This window comes from Blennius ocellaris, assembly GCF_963422515.1.
Source record: "Blennius ocellaris genome assembly, chromosome: 16".
Lineage (NCBI taxonomy): Eukaryota > Metazoa > Chordata > Actinopteri > Blenniiformes > Blenniidae > Blennius > Blennius ocellaris.
Window position 1 is genome coordinate 10,781,225 of NC_137665.1, and position 16,314 is coordinate 10,797,538.

General features: G+C 41.2%; 1 protein-coding gene across 2 annotated transcripts in view; it reads right to left on the reverse strand.

The window, feature by feature from the left end:
- The window catches only part of baiap2a (BAR/IMD domain containing adaptor protein 2a), a 53,054-nt gene that overhangs the window by 33,338 nt on the left and 3,402 nt on the right, over window positions 1-16,314 (reverse strand). For both annotated transcript variants that reach the window (XM_080511313.1, XM_080511314.1), the window contains exons 2-3: window positions 6,677-6,752; window positions 3,295-3,381 (exon numbers count right to left, since the gene is read on the reverse strand). In XM_080511313.1, the coding sequence (XP_080367439.1) occupies window positions 3,295-3,381; window positions 6,677-6,752 (163 nt within the window). The remainder of the gene's footprint in view (window positions 1-3,294; window positions 3,382-6,676; window positions 6,753-16,314) is intronic.

Genomic DNA, 16,314 nt, shown 5'->3' on the forward strand with positions numbered 1-16,314 from the left:
GTGTGTGTGTGTGTGGGTGGCAAAGTGACAGGCGATGATTAGCCCAACCAGAGGAGGATATGTGGGAGAGAGCGTGTGGGAGTAGTGGGGCTGGCGAGAGAGAGAGAGACTGTCTCTTTAGGCAGAGATATACACAAGTGGATTAAAAGAGCACTCGAGCTTTTTTAAAAATACAGAAATGACACAAGATTTGTATATAGAAAATTCACACAAGCATGTAAGATGTAAAGGCATGACCACATGCATGCACAAAGAGGAGGCCCAAGGGTGGATTCCCTGGGGGGACATAATGTATTATGAAGGAATGAATTAAGACTGCAGCCAAGCTAAGAAGCATTTTGATGCACAGATAATGAAAACAGCAACAGAGGCAGTCGATTCACAAGGTAATTTGACTCCTTGATTTAAAGGAGTGTGTGTGTGTGTGTGTGTGTGTGTGTGTGTGTGTGTGTGTGTGTGTGTGTGTGTGTGTGTGCGCGCGTGCGTGCAAGACGAGGAAAAAAAAAGGGAGGAGATAGGAAGGAGATGGAGAGCAGCTGCCGACTCTTAGGCGTGTAGGTGGGACCATTTGCAGTCCGTCTCTTACCGAGCCTGTGTGGAATTACCAGGCTAAAGCAGTGCAACATTAACTTGAACTCTAACAAGCACAATCATGTGTGAGCATGCGCAAATAAAGGACAGAAGGTGGAAAAAAAAGAGAAAGAAAGAGGCCGTTTATCTTTTGACAAGATATCAGCCCTCAAGTCGCTGACAAGACGGCATGCAACTGATCCGTCATGTGGCTGAACTGATTGATGTCTGCATGGAAAATCATGCGGTGATGAGATCACATGAAAAGCTATCTGTAAAGCCAGACTGCACACTATCACTTCATGTTTTATCCCCGATATCCCAGTGGTAAATGGCCGCACAATGGGAAGCCATCGAGCCTCACAGTCTCAGTATGTGGACCGCTCTGTGCTGAATTTAAACATTCAGCCTCAGTGGGTTTAAGCGAGTGTGAGCGAGCATGTCGCTCTCTTAATTTTTGACCTGTGATGGACAAACTGTTCGGAATATAACCTGTATATCCACAGTAATAACTTCATCTATGTAGCATTTCTTGAACGCAAGAATTAAAAAACATGGAAATCTATGAAAAGAGCTAAAGAAGAAATAGCATTAAAAAACTAAATAGTTTAAATGTAGCTGTTAAAATTAAAATGTACTGTACCTCATAATCCAATTTCACAAACTTTTAAAAGGCACATTTAGAAAAGTATGTAAGCTAAAGCAGACAGATAATCAGCTTTGTTTCCTCAAGGGTTCAATAGTGTCAGCGCATCGACAGAAAAGGTCACCTATGGACTTGTTTAACGTTTACATTTAGTAAGATTAGCTTTCGTGGCGCCCTGCTCATCAGAATTCAATAACTTTTTTCCTCTGGTTTGAATACATTTGTGGCAGTATTTCTTAGAAGTGATGAAATTAGCACAAAATTAATTACAAAAGGGGATATTTAAAAAAAACCCAAAAAACTCTTGAATTGAATTCATGTTTAAGTCTTCAAGCTATATTTCTGATGCATAATGTAGGCGTTGTGATATTTAGCACACTGCAGGCTGTGTTTTGCTTAGCGAGTTTCCTCTCTTTTTCTCAAATGTGTGGATATTTCTGTGCTGCCCCATGTGTGAGGCAGGAAACTCCGCGTTTTGGGTCTTACCCCCCTCGCACAGTTTAACTGGAGGTCACCATAGTGGCACCGACTTGAGGGCGGGGACATCAACTACATGCAATCATGTGGGTGGAAAATAAAACACCAGTTCTCCCTTAGGGAATTACAGTGGCGTGTATTGGATTTGGCTTGTACATTATAGTGGAAATGGGCACTCAACATAAAAATACACAGCCTCTTTAGCTGCAGTACAAATGTTTAATTTTAATTTTAAAAGAAATTCAGAGTAAAAAATGACAAAAACAAAAGGCTACAGGGAAGATGAGTCTTTTTGACAGGGAGGATGAGTCACATAAAACATCCAGCTTTCTTTTTTACCTTCCTTCAGGTAGAAATTGTGATTCTGAAATCCTTTTTTATACTTTCACACATTTACTACATACACAATTGTCAAATATGGTGGCCTCACCTCCCTCATGAAAAGTTGTGAATTCACCAACCAGGAAAGACTGAAGCCTAAACACATATTAGATCATGTATCACTCAAAAACGGAACCAAATTAGACAGTTGTGACAGTGCAACGAGAGATTGGCTCAGTTGACAAATTGTGTGACAAGTTCAACTGAGGGTGCCTGGTGTGGGAGATTGTGCTACTGTAAGCAAGCCTCGGCTCAACATGCAGGTACTGCTGTAAAGTTCAGGATCAATGGAAAACCTCATAGACATTGTGAGATAGAGAGGAAGAGTGGGATAGAGAGAGATTGAGAGGGCTTGCTGAATAAAACATCCCGAAAGCACTTTCATGTCAGTCCCTGTTGGCCGGGCTGCAGGAAACCAAAACTGGATCCCTGCTCCACTGCAACAAAGGCCCCGTCAAATCAACAGCTACTTCTACGCAGATCAAGCGGTTGAAAGAACAATCAGCGCAAAGGAAATCTCTCCAAACAAGAGCTGATTTCCCCTGGGATGGGGGGACAGGGACATCACCAAGGAAACGACTCGCTATGGGATGACCAGGTGTTGCTTCTTCAACTGACCTCTACACTTTTAACCGCAAAACACACGGATGACACACACACCTCATGTCAGATGCTGTAACAATGTATTCAGTCACACACCTACATGGGAAAAGCAGCTGACACCCAGACTCCAGCCACACATTTAAAAAGGATTTTCCAAAATCTCATTTTTGGGTGGAATGAAAACATGTCATCATCATCTATACTGTTGTAAATAAATGATTTTCCTCCCCTGCCTCACTGTGTTGATGATGCCACACTTGGCATTGTCAGCCATGTTATTTTCTGACAAGGTTTCTCTGTCAAACGGGGGCTTGTGAATTGGGAAGTCATTTCTTCCACGATACAATCTGACAAACAAAAGTAGCTCAAGACTAAAATGATTCACTAAAAATTCTAATTAAAAAAAAACAAAACAGCTCCTGCATCAGCCCACACATTTCTCTCTGAATGCTACATTTCATAACAAAGTTAAAGTTATAGGATGGGTGTGCATGTAATTGTATCGAGGAGTCATACTGCCGTCGAAAGCCAACGTGAGCGAGACAGACACCGAAAGCAGAAAAGAGAAGAGAACGAGCAAAAATAGGGAGGTCATCAGTTGTATGTCGGTCACTTACCCAAATCTTTGGATCCTTGACTTTCACTGGCCAGTTCACCCATTCTGACCAGAGCATCAAAGTAGCCTTTGGCAGCAAATGTCACATCTATCAGGAAGGAGAGGCAGAACAAATAGAAAGTAGGGCGGTTTTTAGGTTAGAGGTTACAGATCACCGTTTTCTCACATTTAAAGTTGACATTTACAGCTTTTTGAAACAGAGTTCACAACTTTCTAGCCACAGATGGAATAATATTAACACTCTAATCCATCTTCACGTACTTTTCCCCCCTTTACTTCTGCTACTCCCTGATTCCTTTTGGAGGCACAGCTTCTAGCAATCAGAAAATAAAGCAACTCTAATGCGCCAACACAAATTATCTCATTGACATTCTGCATGCTTGATTGCAAAGAGGAAATCATTTTTCACACAGATGATCTGTGCTTGCAATGCAAGGCAGATGAACGCAACACTGTGTTAGACTACAATTTCTGCAATTTGGCTTCACTATAGCCACAATGTGTATTTAAGAATTAAGTTTTACATGTAGAGAATTACTTTCAATTTACTACAAAAGTCATTTTAACCATATTTCACATTTGGTGATGTGTAACTTGATCAGGCACCCGCGCCTTCGACTAAATGGCTTTGTCGTTATTCTTGCAGCTTTTCTAACAGTGACATGCGGTCAGTGATCCACACTGCACTCTGAGTACATCAAGAGGTCGTGTGAGTTTACTGCTCTGGGCTTTAATCAATGTTGATTGATGATAATATCAGTGTGTGAGTGAATAAGTGGATTACTTGGCGGTGAAGCGTTTAGGCAATCGATTAAAAAAAAAAACACGAGAGCATTTTTTAATCTAATCTTTTCCACTGAAGATCAACAAGCCACTTGACAAAGCACATTGCCTCACTGAGGAAATATCAATGTTCTGCTGTATACCACATGCTGTGCACCACAGCCAGGCTTTTCCTCCTTCCAGTCCATTCCATCTTTTGTTGTCAGTATGCCTCTACACTGGACAGCAGGGTGACTCAGTCACTTGGGTAACCCATTGATTGATAAAGGGATTATTGTTTACGCACCTCCAAAGATTCAACCCGCAGGGCTGCCCCTTGGCAATAGTAAATATCGACACAACGTAGGTGAGCGCACACCTATAGTGAGCGCACTATAAAAGGGTGTGTAAAAGGAATTGCCAGATAGCAGAACGCAAATTACCTATGACTCTAATATTGCACGACTCTTCTCAGTCGCTTGAAAGACAGTGCCTGCAACGTCAACGATGACACATGCTGGCCAATGTAGGTCACACAGGGTAGACTCAGCTTACATGATTTCTACCAGCCTTCATACAGCCCCTCACCAGTCACACCATCTCTAGTGAGTAATGGCTGCTGCTTTTGGAGGCGAATTCGGCAGCAGTCCAGGTGACAGATTGGTCCTTTGCCTGCAGACAACTGCCAGGTGAGGGACACATTTACAACAATAGCCTGGCAGGAAGAGGCCAATTGCGGCAGACTGATGCAGCTGCACTGCAACACAAAAAAGTCCACGATGTTGAAACCCTCAGAGCTCAGCTCTATGGCCGATGGGCATATCCTAATGCTAATCCCAATTACAGCTGAGTCAACTGCTGAAGACTGCACGCAATTATTTTTCCTCCGTCTTGCTGGGGAAACACCTTGAAATGATAGCGGAGCCTTCACAGCATCATTCTCCTCATTATGCCGAGTGCTCCTCGTGCTTGCCTTGATGTGGAAGATGTGCAAGTGTCAGTTCATGTAAGAGTGCATGTGTGGCAAGGGCTGGTGTGAATAGGCTCTTAGAAGCTATGGCAGATCTTGGGGTGACTGAGATTTTCTTCTTGCTGATGCTGAAGCATGTGAGATAATGTTTGTGCAATTGAAGGATGGCTGAGACGATAAGCTGGATCTATATGGACACTTCTGTCTAATGAAATGTGCAGAGAGGGGTTCACAGAGACAGACGGAGAGGATTACCAGATCTCTGATTGCGGGGCAGACGACTGGTACGGGCGGGGTTTATTTCAGAGTAACAGATCCATCACACACACACTTCACTTTGAAGGAGAGACGCCTCGCATCTTCATCAGAGTGATGATAAATCTCTATGTGTTGACATTGTCATTTTGTATGTTTCATTATGTGTAACTGTGATTGATACTCTGTTTCAACCATTGCCATTTATGAATCAGTAGGAACATCAGTGATTGATGAGTCTCCCAAAATATCTGAAGTACATTAATGTCCAGATCCAACAGGCGGCCCATGGAGCCCTTTTGAATAATTTTAGTCATTGCACCATATGGGTGGAAGTGTGCTCTTCCACCCTCTTCCCATGCAAGTCAGAGCCACTTAGTCCCTTGGGTTGAGCCAATTCTGCAAAGTGGGTATTTAATGGCTCAGTGAGCCCCTACCAGTCTGTCTCCTACCTACACCAGGATTAGTTAGTGTGTGTATCAGTGGGACGAAGCATAAGGCTGGGGAGGGGTGTGTGCAAACCCCACTCATGGCCAGATTAGTTGGGAAGAGGATATGAGGTCTTCCGTTAACATTGTTTGGGCAACTGGGGGAGGGGACTTGGAAGATTTACAAGGTCAGGGAAAGGAAACTTCTAAAAGGGTCAGCATTTCAGGTGCAAATTTGTTGGACACGTTACTGATGATACAGAGAAATGTTACCTTATTTTGGGAAAGTAGTCAAATGAAGTCATTTAAATCAATAAATCTAATTAAAATAATTCATTAAATCATGCCAAGTTGTTTCACTTTATAATAAGTGCGAATGGCTATTATGGCTAAGTGTACACACTTGAGTCTCGATTGATTATAATTTGAGTCTGTGTAGAAATAGTCAATGACTTCGGAGTTGTTGAAAGACATCTGTGCATTTCATACTGAGCCGTCTGAAAATCAACAGAACTCTACAAGGGCCTGTGGGAAAGGGTAATTTTATAAATCAGGTAAATATTATATATACAAATTTAAACATGCCACTGAGTAATTTCCAAACTCTCACGAGGAAGTGTAAAACTGGTCATTGTGTGGAGTCATTTACGAAGGCATTCAGTATTCAATAAAGGGTCTTCTGTGTTTCTCTTTATGTAACACTACAAGAGTTTAAACCATGCCAGAAGCTGTGTACCACATGATAAGGGAAGACAATTTGGCAGCAGGATAAATCTTGTCCTTTCTTAGTAAGAGCAAATGAGAGATACAGTATGTGGATAGATATACACAGAGTGAGAAAAAAAAAAAACCTAGTAAGAGGCAGAGAGTGTTTGCTTGGCTAAATGCCTAAACCTGCAGCCAAATAGGGAGCAAGAAGAAAAAAAATAAATAAATAAATGAGAGAAAGAAAAAAAAAAAGAACTTACTGGCAAGGGCCTTCTCATAGTTCTTCCCCATGGCAACAAAGTTCCGTAAGCAGGGGTTGAACTGCTCCATGATGGTCTGAAAGAGAAAACAAGAGAGGGATGAAAGATTGAGGTTTCACTTCATCATTAGAGCAGGGTCAAGTCCAGAGAGGGTGTATACCTTACTCCATCCAGTCTCTCTAACACACACAAACCACCTCCAGATGCATAAAACCTGCTCCTTGCAGGATAAACACCACTCATTAGAATGTTTAGACACACACATGCGTGCAAGCACACACAAAGGATTCACATACATTGCAAAATTTGATGACTCTTGATGCTTTTCAATAAAAATCTAACTTGTTCACGTTGCAGATTTGATATTTTTTGTTGATCCAGACACAGTGAATTGTGTTGATAAGACACATACATTATGGCACTGCACTCCAGGCTGAGTCAGTCAAAAAGCTGAAGCGCACTGTGCGCGACATCGCTCCCCACCACCAGTTTCCTCCGCCACTTTTCTACCTTTTCTCTCCTTCCTTCCTCCTCTGCTCCTGCAGGGCTTCCTCCAATTAGCAAGTCCCCAGTCGGATAGTCAGGAACAGCCAGGGGACACACAGCCAGCCACAACAGTGCTGCAGCAGCAGTCCCTCCCTACACCGACTATCAATACTGTGGGGGAACACTTAATAATCTACTTCAAGCCCAAACATCCACTGTCGCGAAACACATCAAGGTGTCAACAGTCTCAACATAAACCGCCACCGCCTCGTCTAGAAAACAACGTGCATCCTTCTCTTGAACATTGTTCAACTCTTCATTTTGCTGTCCATCTTTTGTTTTGAATAAGAACCAAGCGTTAGATATGACTACATATCTGTGTGTGCATGCTGTATTGTCAGTAGCTGCAGTTCAAGTGGCTTCAGTGCAGCACAACCCACCTACAGTAGAAATACCAGTGAGTCAGCCATACACCACTGATACTTTCATTACCAACAATAACTATCTTACTATGCCTCTACATGACTGAGCCTGCACCAAAAGCTAGTACAGCAAAATTTGACAAAAAAAGCCTTTTTTTTTATCTGCTTACAAATATTTCCTCAACACTTTCTGATTATTTGAAAAAGACAATAACAATGCTTCTTAATGTTTATTTTGATTTGTTTTAATCGACTAACAACATGGAACTGTAGTTTCTATTTCATTTATACATATCTTGCTGCTGAAAATAAACAAATTATTAATCTTTTTAAAAAAGCAATAAACATCTAACAGCACAGCCTTTATTTCCATAGATTGCTGCCTTTTTCAGAGATACTTTATGTTGCCTCTTTTATATAAAGTATATTAATGTTGCTCAAATTCTGGCAGAATAGATTATAGCATTTACATTACTTGTATTATATTGGGTACACCTTGCTGCTTGCCCACCATACCAATGTGCCTACACTGAACATTATCTGCAGATTTGTCAGCTGAGCAATCATAATGTGATTCTCCTTTTTCACTATATCCTAATGGTGCTCTCACGGAGCTCAGGTCTCCACCGCTCTCATGAACTGTGGAGACCTTTCTGGTCCAGTGAACTCACTGTCATGCTCAAAATGATCTTCAATATGATTTCAGCTTTCTGAGATGGTGTCTCATCCTGTTAAAAGTAGCCATCAGAATATGGTATTGTGGTCATAAAGGGAAGGACATACTCGGCAACAATACTCAAGTAGGCTTTAGCATTTAAACCATCATCAACTGACACTAATGGGCTCGAAGGGTGTCAAGAGAATCTCCCCCATACCATTACACCATCTAATGATAATACAAGGCAGGATGGAGCCATACTTTCATGTTCTATACATCAAATTCTGACACGACCATGTGATTGTGGCAGCAAAAATGGAGACTCCCATCAAATGTTCAAATCTTCTATTGTCCAATTTGGTGAGCCTGTGCAGACTGTAAACTTAGTTTCTTTTCAGAACCCAGTGTGATCTTCTGCTGCGGTCGCCCATCAACCTCGATGTTTCATCTGCAGTGTGGTCAGAGATTGTCTTCTGTAGATGCATTTCCCTCTTTTTCAGACTTTTCTCTGTGAACCCTAGAGAAATGATTACGTGTGATGAACATCCCAGTAGATACACTTTCTGAAATACTCCAAACAACCATGACAGATTCAAAGTCACTTCAATCACCTTACTTTCCACATTAACATTCTCATCGTCTTGATTTACATGTCTAAATATGCTGAGTTCTTGCCATGTGATTAGCTTATTGTCCATTTGCAATAACACGTATATGAATTGGCAAATATAAAGCATCTAACCAACATGACTGGAGGGATGCTTTTAATTGACTTTGGATGCCAACATCTGCTAACAATGAGGACCATGAAGCAATCGAACCAATGATAGTACTTTGCATGAGGCAAAGCATTTGTGGCATACTAGATGTGGTGGATAGAGTACAATGCATTTCAAGTTCTGTGGGGTGGGGTGGGGGTGGGGGTGGGTGACCCATTTTGCCCAACATTTAATTGTCACAGACTTCAGTTAGAGCAACAACCCAAAAGAGTGATATTCTTCTGGTTAATGTGACCAGCCTGTCAACAATCACTGTCCTTGAGTTTCTCTGTCTGAGTCGAGCTGTCATGCAAAATGAATACGCTGCAAAAACTCACTGTGCCCTGTCTCAGCAGCTCTCAGGAACAGTAAAAAAACAACAAAAACACACACACACAACATAACAGTCACCCTTGAAAAATGTTCTCATAAAAAGAGCATCTAAATATACTCCAGCCGTTTCCAATGGTTATCTATTGCTCTTTACTTAGGGTTGGCTTATTGTTTTAAGGAAAAGCTTATTTTCAAAACCACAATGAAACAATGACAGCAAGAGGATCATGAAGTCCCATAACAGCAACTTGAACAGGTCCTTTTATTCACCATCTGGCTCGGAATGTCTAATATGTTACGAGGAAAGAAACATAATTGGGGGAGAATCCCATCTCAAGTAGACGAAGCGCTTTTACAAAAGGTATCGCCGCTCATGCTGCTTCTGGGAAGATAAAAGATATCCCCCAGGACCCCGCCGAGGAATGTTTATTCCTAAATGATTTTTCGGTCTGCCTGCTTCCAACACGAACTGCGGTCTCTCTGATGAGCATTAGGTCACATGAATACATTATAAAACACACACATATCTATGCCTACATGTGCACTGGCCTATTTAACAAGACGAGTGTGCAAGATTTAGTGGAAACAACTGAATACTCTTCATCCTCCCATTCAAAGCATGTAAACCAACCCACTGTGAAAATGGTAATTAATAAAAGAGTATTTGGTTTGTCATATGTGGACTACGACTGAAACAGACGTAGCAACTGGCTGTTTCTTCAGAAGAGTATTTGTCATTCTGTAAATAAAAATGTGTCATTCTAGGACAGTTAAAAAAAAAGACAAAATAAGAAACAATACCTGGTTTTTGGTGATTATTCACTGCAAATCCTGCATAATGAATGTTAGATTTGGTTTCTGCCGAGAGAGTCCCCTAAATCCTACACATTGGTCCTTTAACACAAGGGTTTATAATAAAGAGTGGTGGTGTTTCGAACAGGTGGGAGGATTATATAAAAAAGCAAGCCCAATGCAGCATCATTACTGCACACTCTCCCACTGAAGAGGCCAAAGGTAGCTGACATAAGCCTAGCTGCCTTTCTTGCACTTATCGAGCACACATACACTCACTGACCCACTGCCACCGAGTAAACACAGAGAAACATGCAGTGATGGAACAACTCCAAATAACCAATCACATGAATATCCACTGATATAACGATTGTATAAGAGGCATGAATTGGTATTCCTTATTAAATCCATGCTCTTAAGATGAAGGGGAGAGGAAAAGAAAAAAAACTGAGGTAGTTTCTTTCTTCACTTCCCATTGTTGCTAAATTTGTCATCCCAGTTCTCTTGTACTACATTGTTACCCTAATTGTGGCAGCTAATTGGGAAACGGGGCCAGGAGACACTTAAAGATGTGACATGGCGAGAGACAGAAAGAGGAAGAGAGAGAGAGAGAGAGAGACAGAGAGACAGAGAGAGAAACTGAATCTAATTATGTACACAAGTGTATCATAATGTACTGAATATTTCTCCCAATTTATGAACTCTGTATCATCTTTCAATTAAAGAATTAATAAAATCAGAAATGTTTCACGGCTGGAGAGTAATAGCCATCCTTCCCAAGAAGGAGAGTCATTCCGTTTTGTCACTGCCTACATTAGAATTGAATGAATTCATAACGGGCACTCAGGGCGAAAATTAAAGCAGACAATTAAAGGAGGGCAAAGTAACGTCTCCCACAAAATGATTAAAACCTGTTTGACACTCATTTGCGCTGTTGGACGAGACAGGCTAAACACAGTGAGTTATAGAGCATGAATAGAAAGGGTGTATATAAGCAGAACCATTAAAGAGATTAAAATTATTCTTTGTTACATACGAACCAAACGCATTTATCCTCAGTGTGAAAGTAGCAATCAAAACAAGGTCAGCTTATCTGAAGTCGAAGGCAGATTCAAATGGTGGGATGTTCATGTATCTCTGCATTCTGCTCGCTCTTCTTTCACACATACACACTTACACCTACTCACACAAACATATTAATGACATGCAAAGGGGGAAATTTGAAAGCAGCACCAGCTGATTAGAACCGGCGGGAATCACGCACAATCAGAGGCCAGGATGCCATCATCTGTTCCTTCTGGCCCCATCACACTTCCCCTCACTCCTCCTCCCCGCGTTCCCTCTTCGACACAGCAACTTGCCACAGGCCTGAAAATGCCCAGGATCCGATGAACGCTGAACTACCATGTTTGTGAGGACTGTCGTGTGGCAAAAGCAACAAGAGGCGGCCAAGTCGAAGGATGTAATCAAGGAGGAATGTGAAGGAAGTGGATGAGGTGTGGATTGACGTTTCTCTCTTAATAAGGAGCAGTGACTCTGGGATGAGTCTCAGTCAGCTGGGGGACAACCCAGACCTTGACTAATTAATGTGCTAAGGGCAAATAGTTAGTGCAGGTCTAATATTCTGCCTCGCTGACCGACGCAAATAAGAAACCACACCAATTGAAGAGCAGACATATTGAGACCTCAGTGTGTTACCACCTCCATCCATCGCGGGAAAACTCGATCCAACATGAGTCAATACCCTGAAGCTCAAATGTCATCCATGCCATTTGGGAAGTATCTGCCTTTTGACTGTATTATGTCATGATGATATAAAGACATGCTGAAAGATAAAACCAAAGTACAACACAAACGTACTGCTAAAACGAACAAAAGGAATCTACCCTACAAGCTACGTCAAGACTCTGCAATACGTAAATTCTGTCCAAAAAAATGTATCAAATCAGTGTGACTCCAGTCAACCTCAGGGCAGCTCTGGAGAATAGTGTCACTAAAGTACTGTACATGTACAACACTGTGCATGATATCCTGTCAAAATGTGTATTTGGCTATCTGCAAAACGCTTGAACTATTTGCCAAGTTACTTTCTCATTAAAACAATGTATTTGCTGTTGTTCACTTCTGTTGCAAAAGTTAAGTATAAGTGACGATCAGAACGAATGTCATTAAATCTCTGTAGTGCACTGTACTAATAAGATTCCAAACATTTATCCTTTATTGCTGTCCTGCTTGAATGTATGCATGTATGTGTATGTGCAGTCACACTACAACTGTGTGCCTTGTCAAAATATTGTGTTTGTTAGTGTCTCTGGGTTCTTCCAAATGAGTCAGGGGAGTAGTTAAGGGTGGTCACAGCTGATCACAAATTGTCTCTTCTTGCTGTCACACTTAATAATACCAGACTTGTTTGCCATATTGGAAAAACAACACCCACTTTTGACAGGTTGCATTCCAACTCTAATTACATTTCAGCAGAGGAATGCCAATTTAATTTGAAGATCATGCTAAAAAAGGAGGCACGAGTCACCGTTCCGACATCTTTTTTTTTTTTTTTTTTTTAAGGTTGACTTTTTAGTTGAACATTTCTTTTTTTTTTCCTTAAAAGAAATACATTTTTAAATACATTACAGTCATTCCAATTAGCTTTTATAGAGAAAATAGAAAAGCCCAACATATCCACATGAGCAAGTTCCGACGTCTTGTAAAAGAGGATAAATTGTCATTGCCTATGACGGTATGTGATTTACAGATTTACACGAGTTTCCAGTGACATTTTTATGTGTTTTTGCGATGACCAACAGAACAGGATTTAAAACACAGAAAGCAACACTAACTTCTTACTGCAATGCAGCCAAGTTAGAGGACTTTCTGAAATGTACAAATCCGTTTAGAAAAACAAGTACACCAGCACGTGCTCATTTCAGAGCAAAGTCCAGGCAAACACATTGAGTGGATGCCATGAGGCGGTTTGTCCTTCTCACATACCTGCAGCCTTTGTAATACCGCAGCATAAAGCTGCCACTGGAAGCCACGGCGAACATCAAATCTGAAAAGACCATGTGAATTTATGCTTCTTCTTCCGGTTCAGTTAAAGGAAGGAAACTTTTCAGCACTGTGAGCAGTTTTGTACACCTTGACTTAACTCCCTGTGTCCTTTTGTTGTAGAAGCACACAGAGTATACTTTCATAAATCAATCATGTCAAACACAGAGCGAAATCTATATTAGACAGGCCAAAAGCCTCCTCCCTATAGTTTCTAAGTGTGGTAGAAGATCATTTGGCTGCTGATGCAGCAAATACTGACTGTTTCAGCACTTAGATAATGATGTGACTGTGTCCTGTCAGCAGTTCGAGCCTTGAAACATCCAGGCATGTATAAGTGATGAACAATTTTCAAAAAGGAGCTTTTTTTTATTAAAATAACTTGATTGATGAGAATGGATAATTTAAGTTATGTCTTTCCACTGTGAGGCTTCGTAAATAAACATGACATATAAACGTGCTTGTATTTGTAATCTAACAAGCATTAAGTATAAATGACCAAAGCCAATTAGTAGCCATGGATGCCATGCTGAAAATGATCTCTCCACACATCTTTTTCCAATATTTTTTTCCTAAAATGTCTGCAAATCAGTATATATTTTCCCCCCTTAACATGCCACAAACAGTAAAAATATTATCTTCCATATCAGCCTTCCAGTCACATCTCTGAGTTCAGCATGAGTCATGTTGCCAGACTATATTAAACATGGAAACTCAACAGTTGCATCTCCAGCCCCATAAGGACTACTTACTAACAATTTTGCTCTTCAGAGCCCTTTCCACTCTGTCCGTCTCTACAACTGTATTGAGAACAATTTATGCTCGAGATGCCTCCAACGAGCAGACATATTGTTGGCTATTTTGGTTTCTGAGAGCCCAAAGTCATGATTTCTACAACTTGATCAGACATGAGGCTTTACAGCCATGTTTATGTACTTCAGGTGAAATAGTAACCTCACCTCAGTTAAACAGGTTATTTGTCTTTTCTCACCTTCAAACTGCAGCATCCGTGCCACTGCATATCATTTGCTCACCAGAGACCAACTGTTTACTGTATTTGTTTGCATTGCTGTCATCTGTAGCCAGCATGACCCCTGGGCATCCACTATTCAGCTAACCCAATGCAGACACTAGTTACCACAGCAACCACGGCCCGGGCTTATCTGCCAGTTTTAGTTTTGTGACCAGCAATAGATCCATTCTGCTCTGTGGATCTTTCGAAATATCATTGCCACTGGACTCTTGCCCTGTTCAAATGAGAATTAGGAGTGAATATAACTCTAAACAGTATTTAACTTCATTTGAATTTGGAATGATTCAATGTATATTTGCAGATGGTTACAGAAAATTTACATATTGCGTGGTAGTTTTAATGCTTCTCGCTAGAAGTTTAATAAATTATGGATGTTCAGTGTGAGGGTCCCAATGCTGATCGCCTCTTTGCAACATTCACATTTCAACAGAGTCTGAAACAAACAGAGACCCATGATTCTAATGCTTCACAAATGTAAATTCAAAATCACTTCATATCAAGTGTCCCACAGTGCCAGTCCAAGTGCTCATCAGTTTAAATGCAGCATACAGAGATTACTTTTTTTTTTATGCTGATGGATTTGATTGCACTTGCGTGTTTAAATGTACATCCTGCTAGTTTGTCAATTAACAAAGACAAAGAGGATCATCACTTTAACCATGGGTGTAAATCAGACATAAAGGATACATTAGTGCAGAGCATCACACCAGCAAGTGTCCTGCAGAAGCTGCTTTACGTCCTTGTAAGAAAAGTTTGTGGCTTAGTGGAAATGTGGGTATGCATGCAGAATCCCCGACTCTCTCCACAATAGCATGACTGATCTGAAGCTCAGAGGAACACTGTGGCCGCCTGCTTGAGCTAACCTTGTGGGTGTAGTGTGGCCAATGCTACTTTAAGTAGCGCCATCCACCGCTGACACATACAGTAACAGTAGCCACAGGCATCTTAACTGTAGTTCATGACCCATAAATACAAGACCATTGTCCACTGCCGGAGTGCTAAGTCAAATTCTTCGGTCTATGCCACTGTGTCTTTTTCATTCTGTGTAATTACAGCTTTCCCCTCCACAGTAATTAGGGGCTATTTCAACAAGGATGTGGAATGTCTCCATCTATTTTCCCCTTCTCCTCATCTCTTCTCTCCCACCCCCACAAGAAAAAAAACACGTTTTAATGTGTTTTATTGAATGTGCACATGTATGCCTGTGCTTCCCGTTTCTGCAGCACAAGTCACATCTTGAAGCCACGTAAACAAAGCGACTTCGCATCAACCTTTTTCTGTCAGTGATGGCTACAAAGCTTGCTCAAAGGCAATAGCATAGCCTTGGATTCAGCACCGAGATTCTCCAGTCTCCGTCCTTGGGAAAAAAAAGAAGCAATGATGAGTAAAAAGAAAGGAGAGAATGTCTCTAAACCATCCACCCCCAGACGTGCAGAGAAGGTGGGTGTGTGGAGCAATAGCCCTCTCTCTGCATCGCAGTCAAAGGCACAAGGAACAAATCTGCTCTTCCACAGGCAATGAACGTTATGATATCTCCTGCAGTGGATAATGCAATCTTTGCAAGGCCCCGGGCTCTGGCAGGAATAAACTTGTTGAAACACTATATTTTGGAGGCAGATGTTCGGTCACTGGAGTCAATTCAAACAGCTTAATATCAGACATCATATGACAAGTGGAATCCGATGTGATGGTAAAGAAGTAATGGATGATATCTTCATTCAAGTGACTCCAGAAAATGTGTACTGCATCACCGCAGGGACATCAGATCTGTACATACAGCAGATAAGGCGGGATTACAGTGAACACTCCTGAATAGATGAATTTTTTTTAAACAGATGAGTATTTATTTTTAATCAATACCTGAAATAAATACATGCATATTGCCAAAACAAAAAAAATAACTGACTCGTCTTCTTTAGCCCTACACCAACTGTGAGTATTTTAGCACAACGACATGACAGAAACACATAAGAATAATGGCACGTTGTTGCTAAGAGACCACCTGTTCAGATCTCCCACATGATACTGTGGTGAAACTGTAGTTCTCCCATCATCATCAGCATATCATTCATTTGAGTGGAGTTAATGTCACGACAATGCTGCAACCGAGA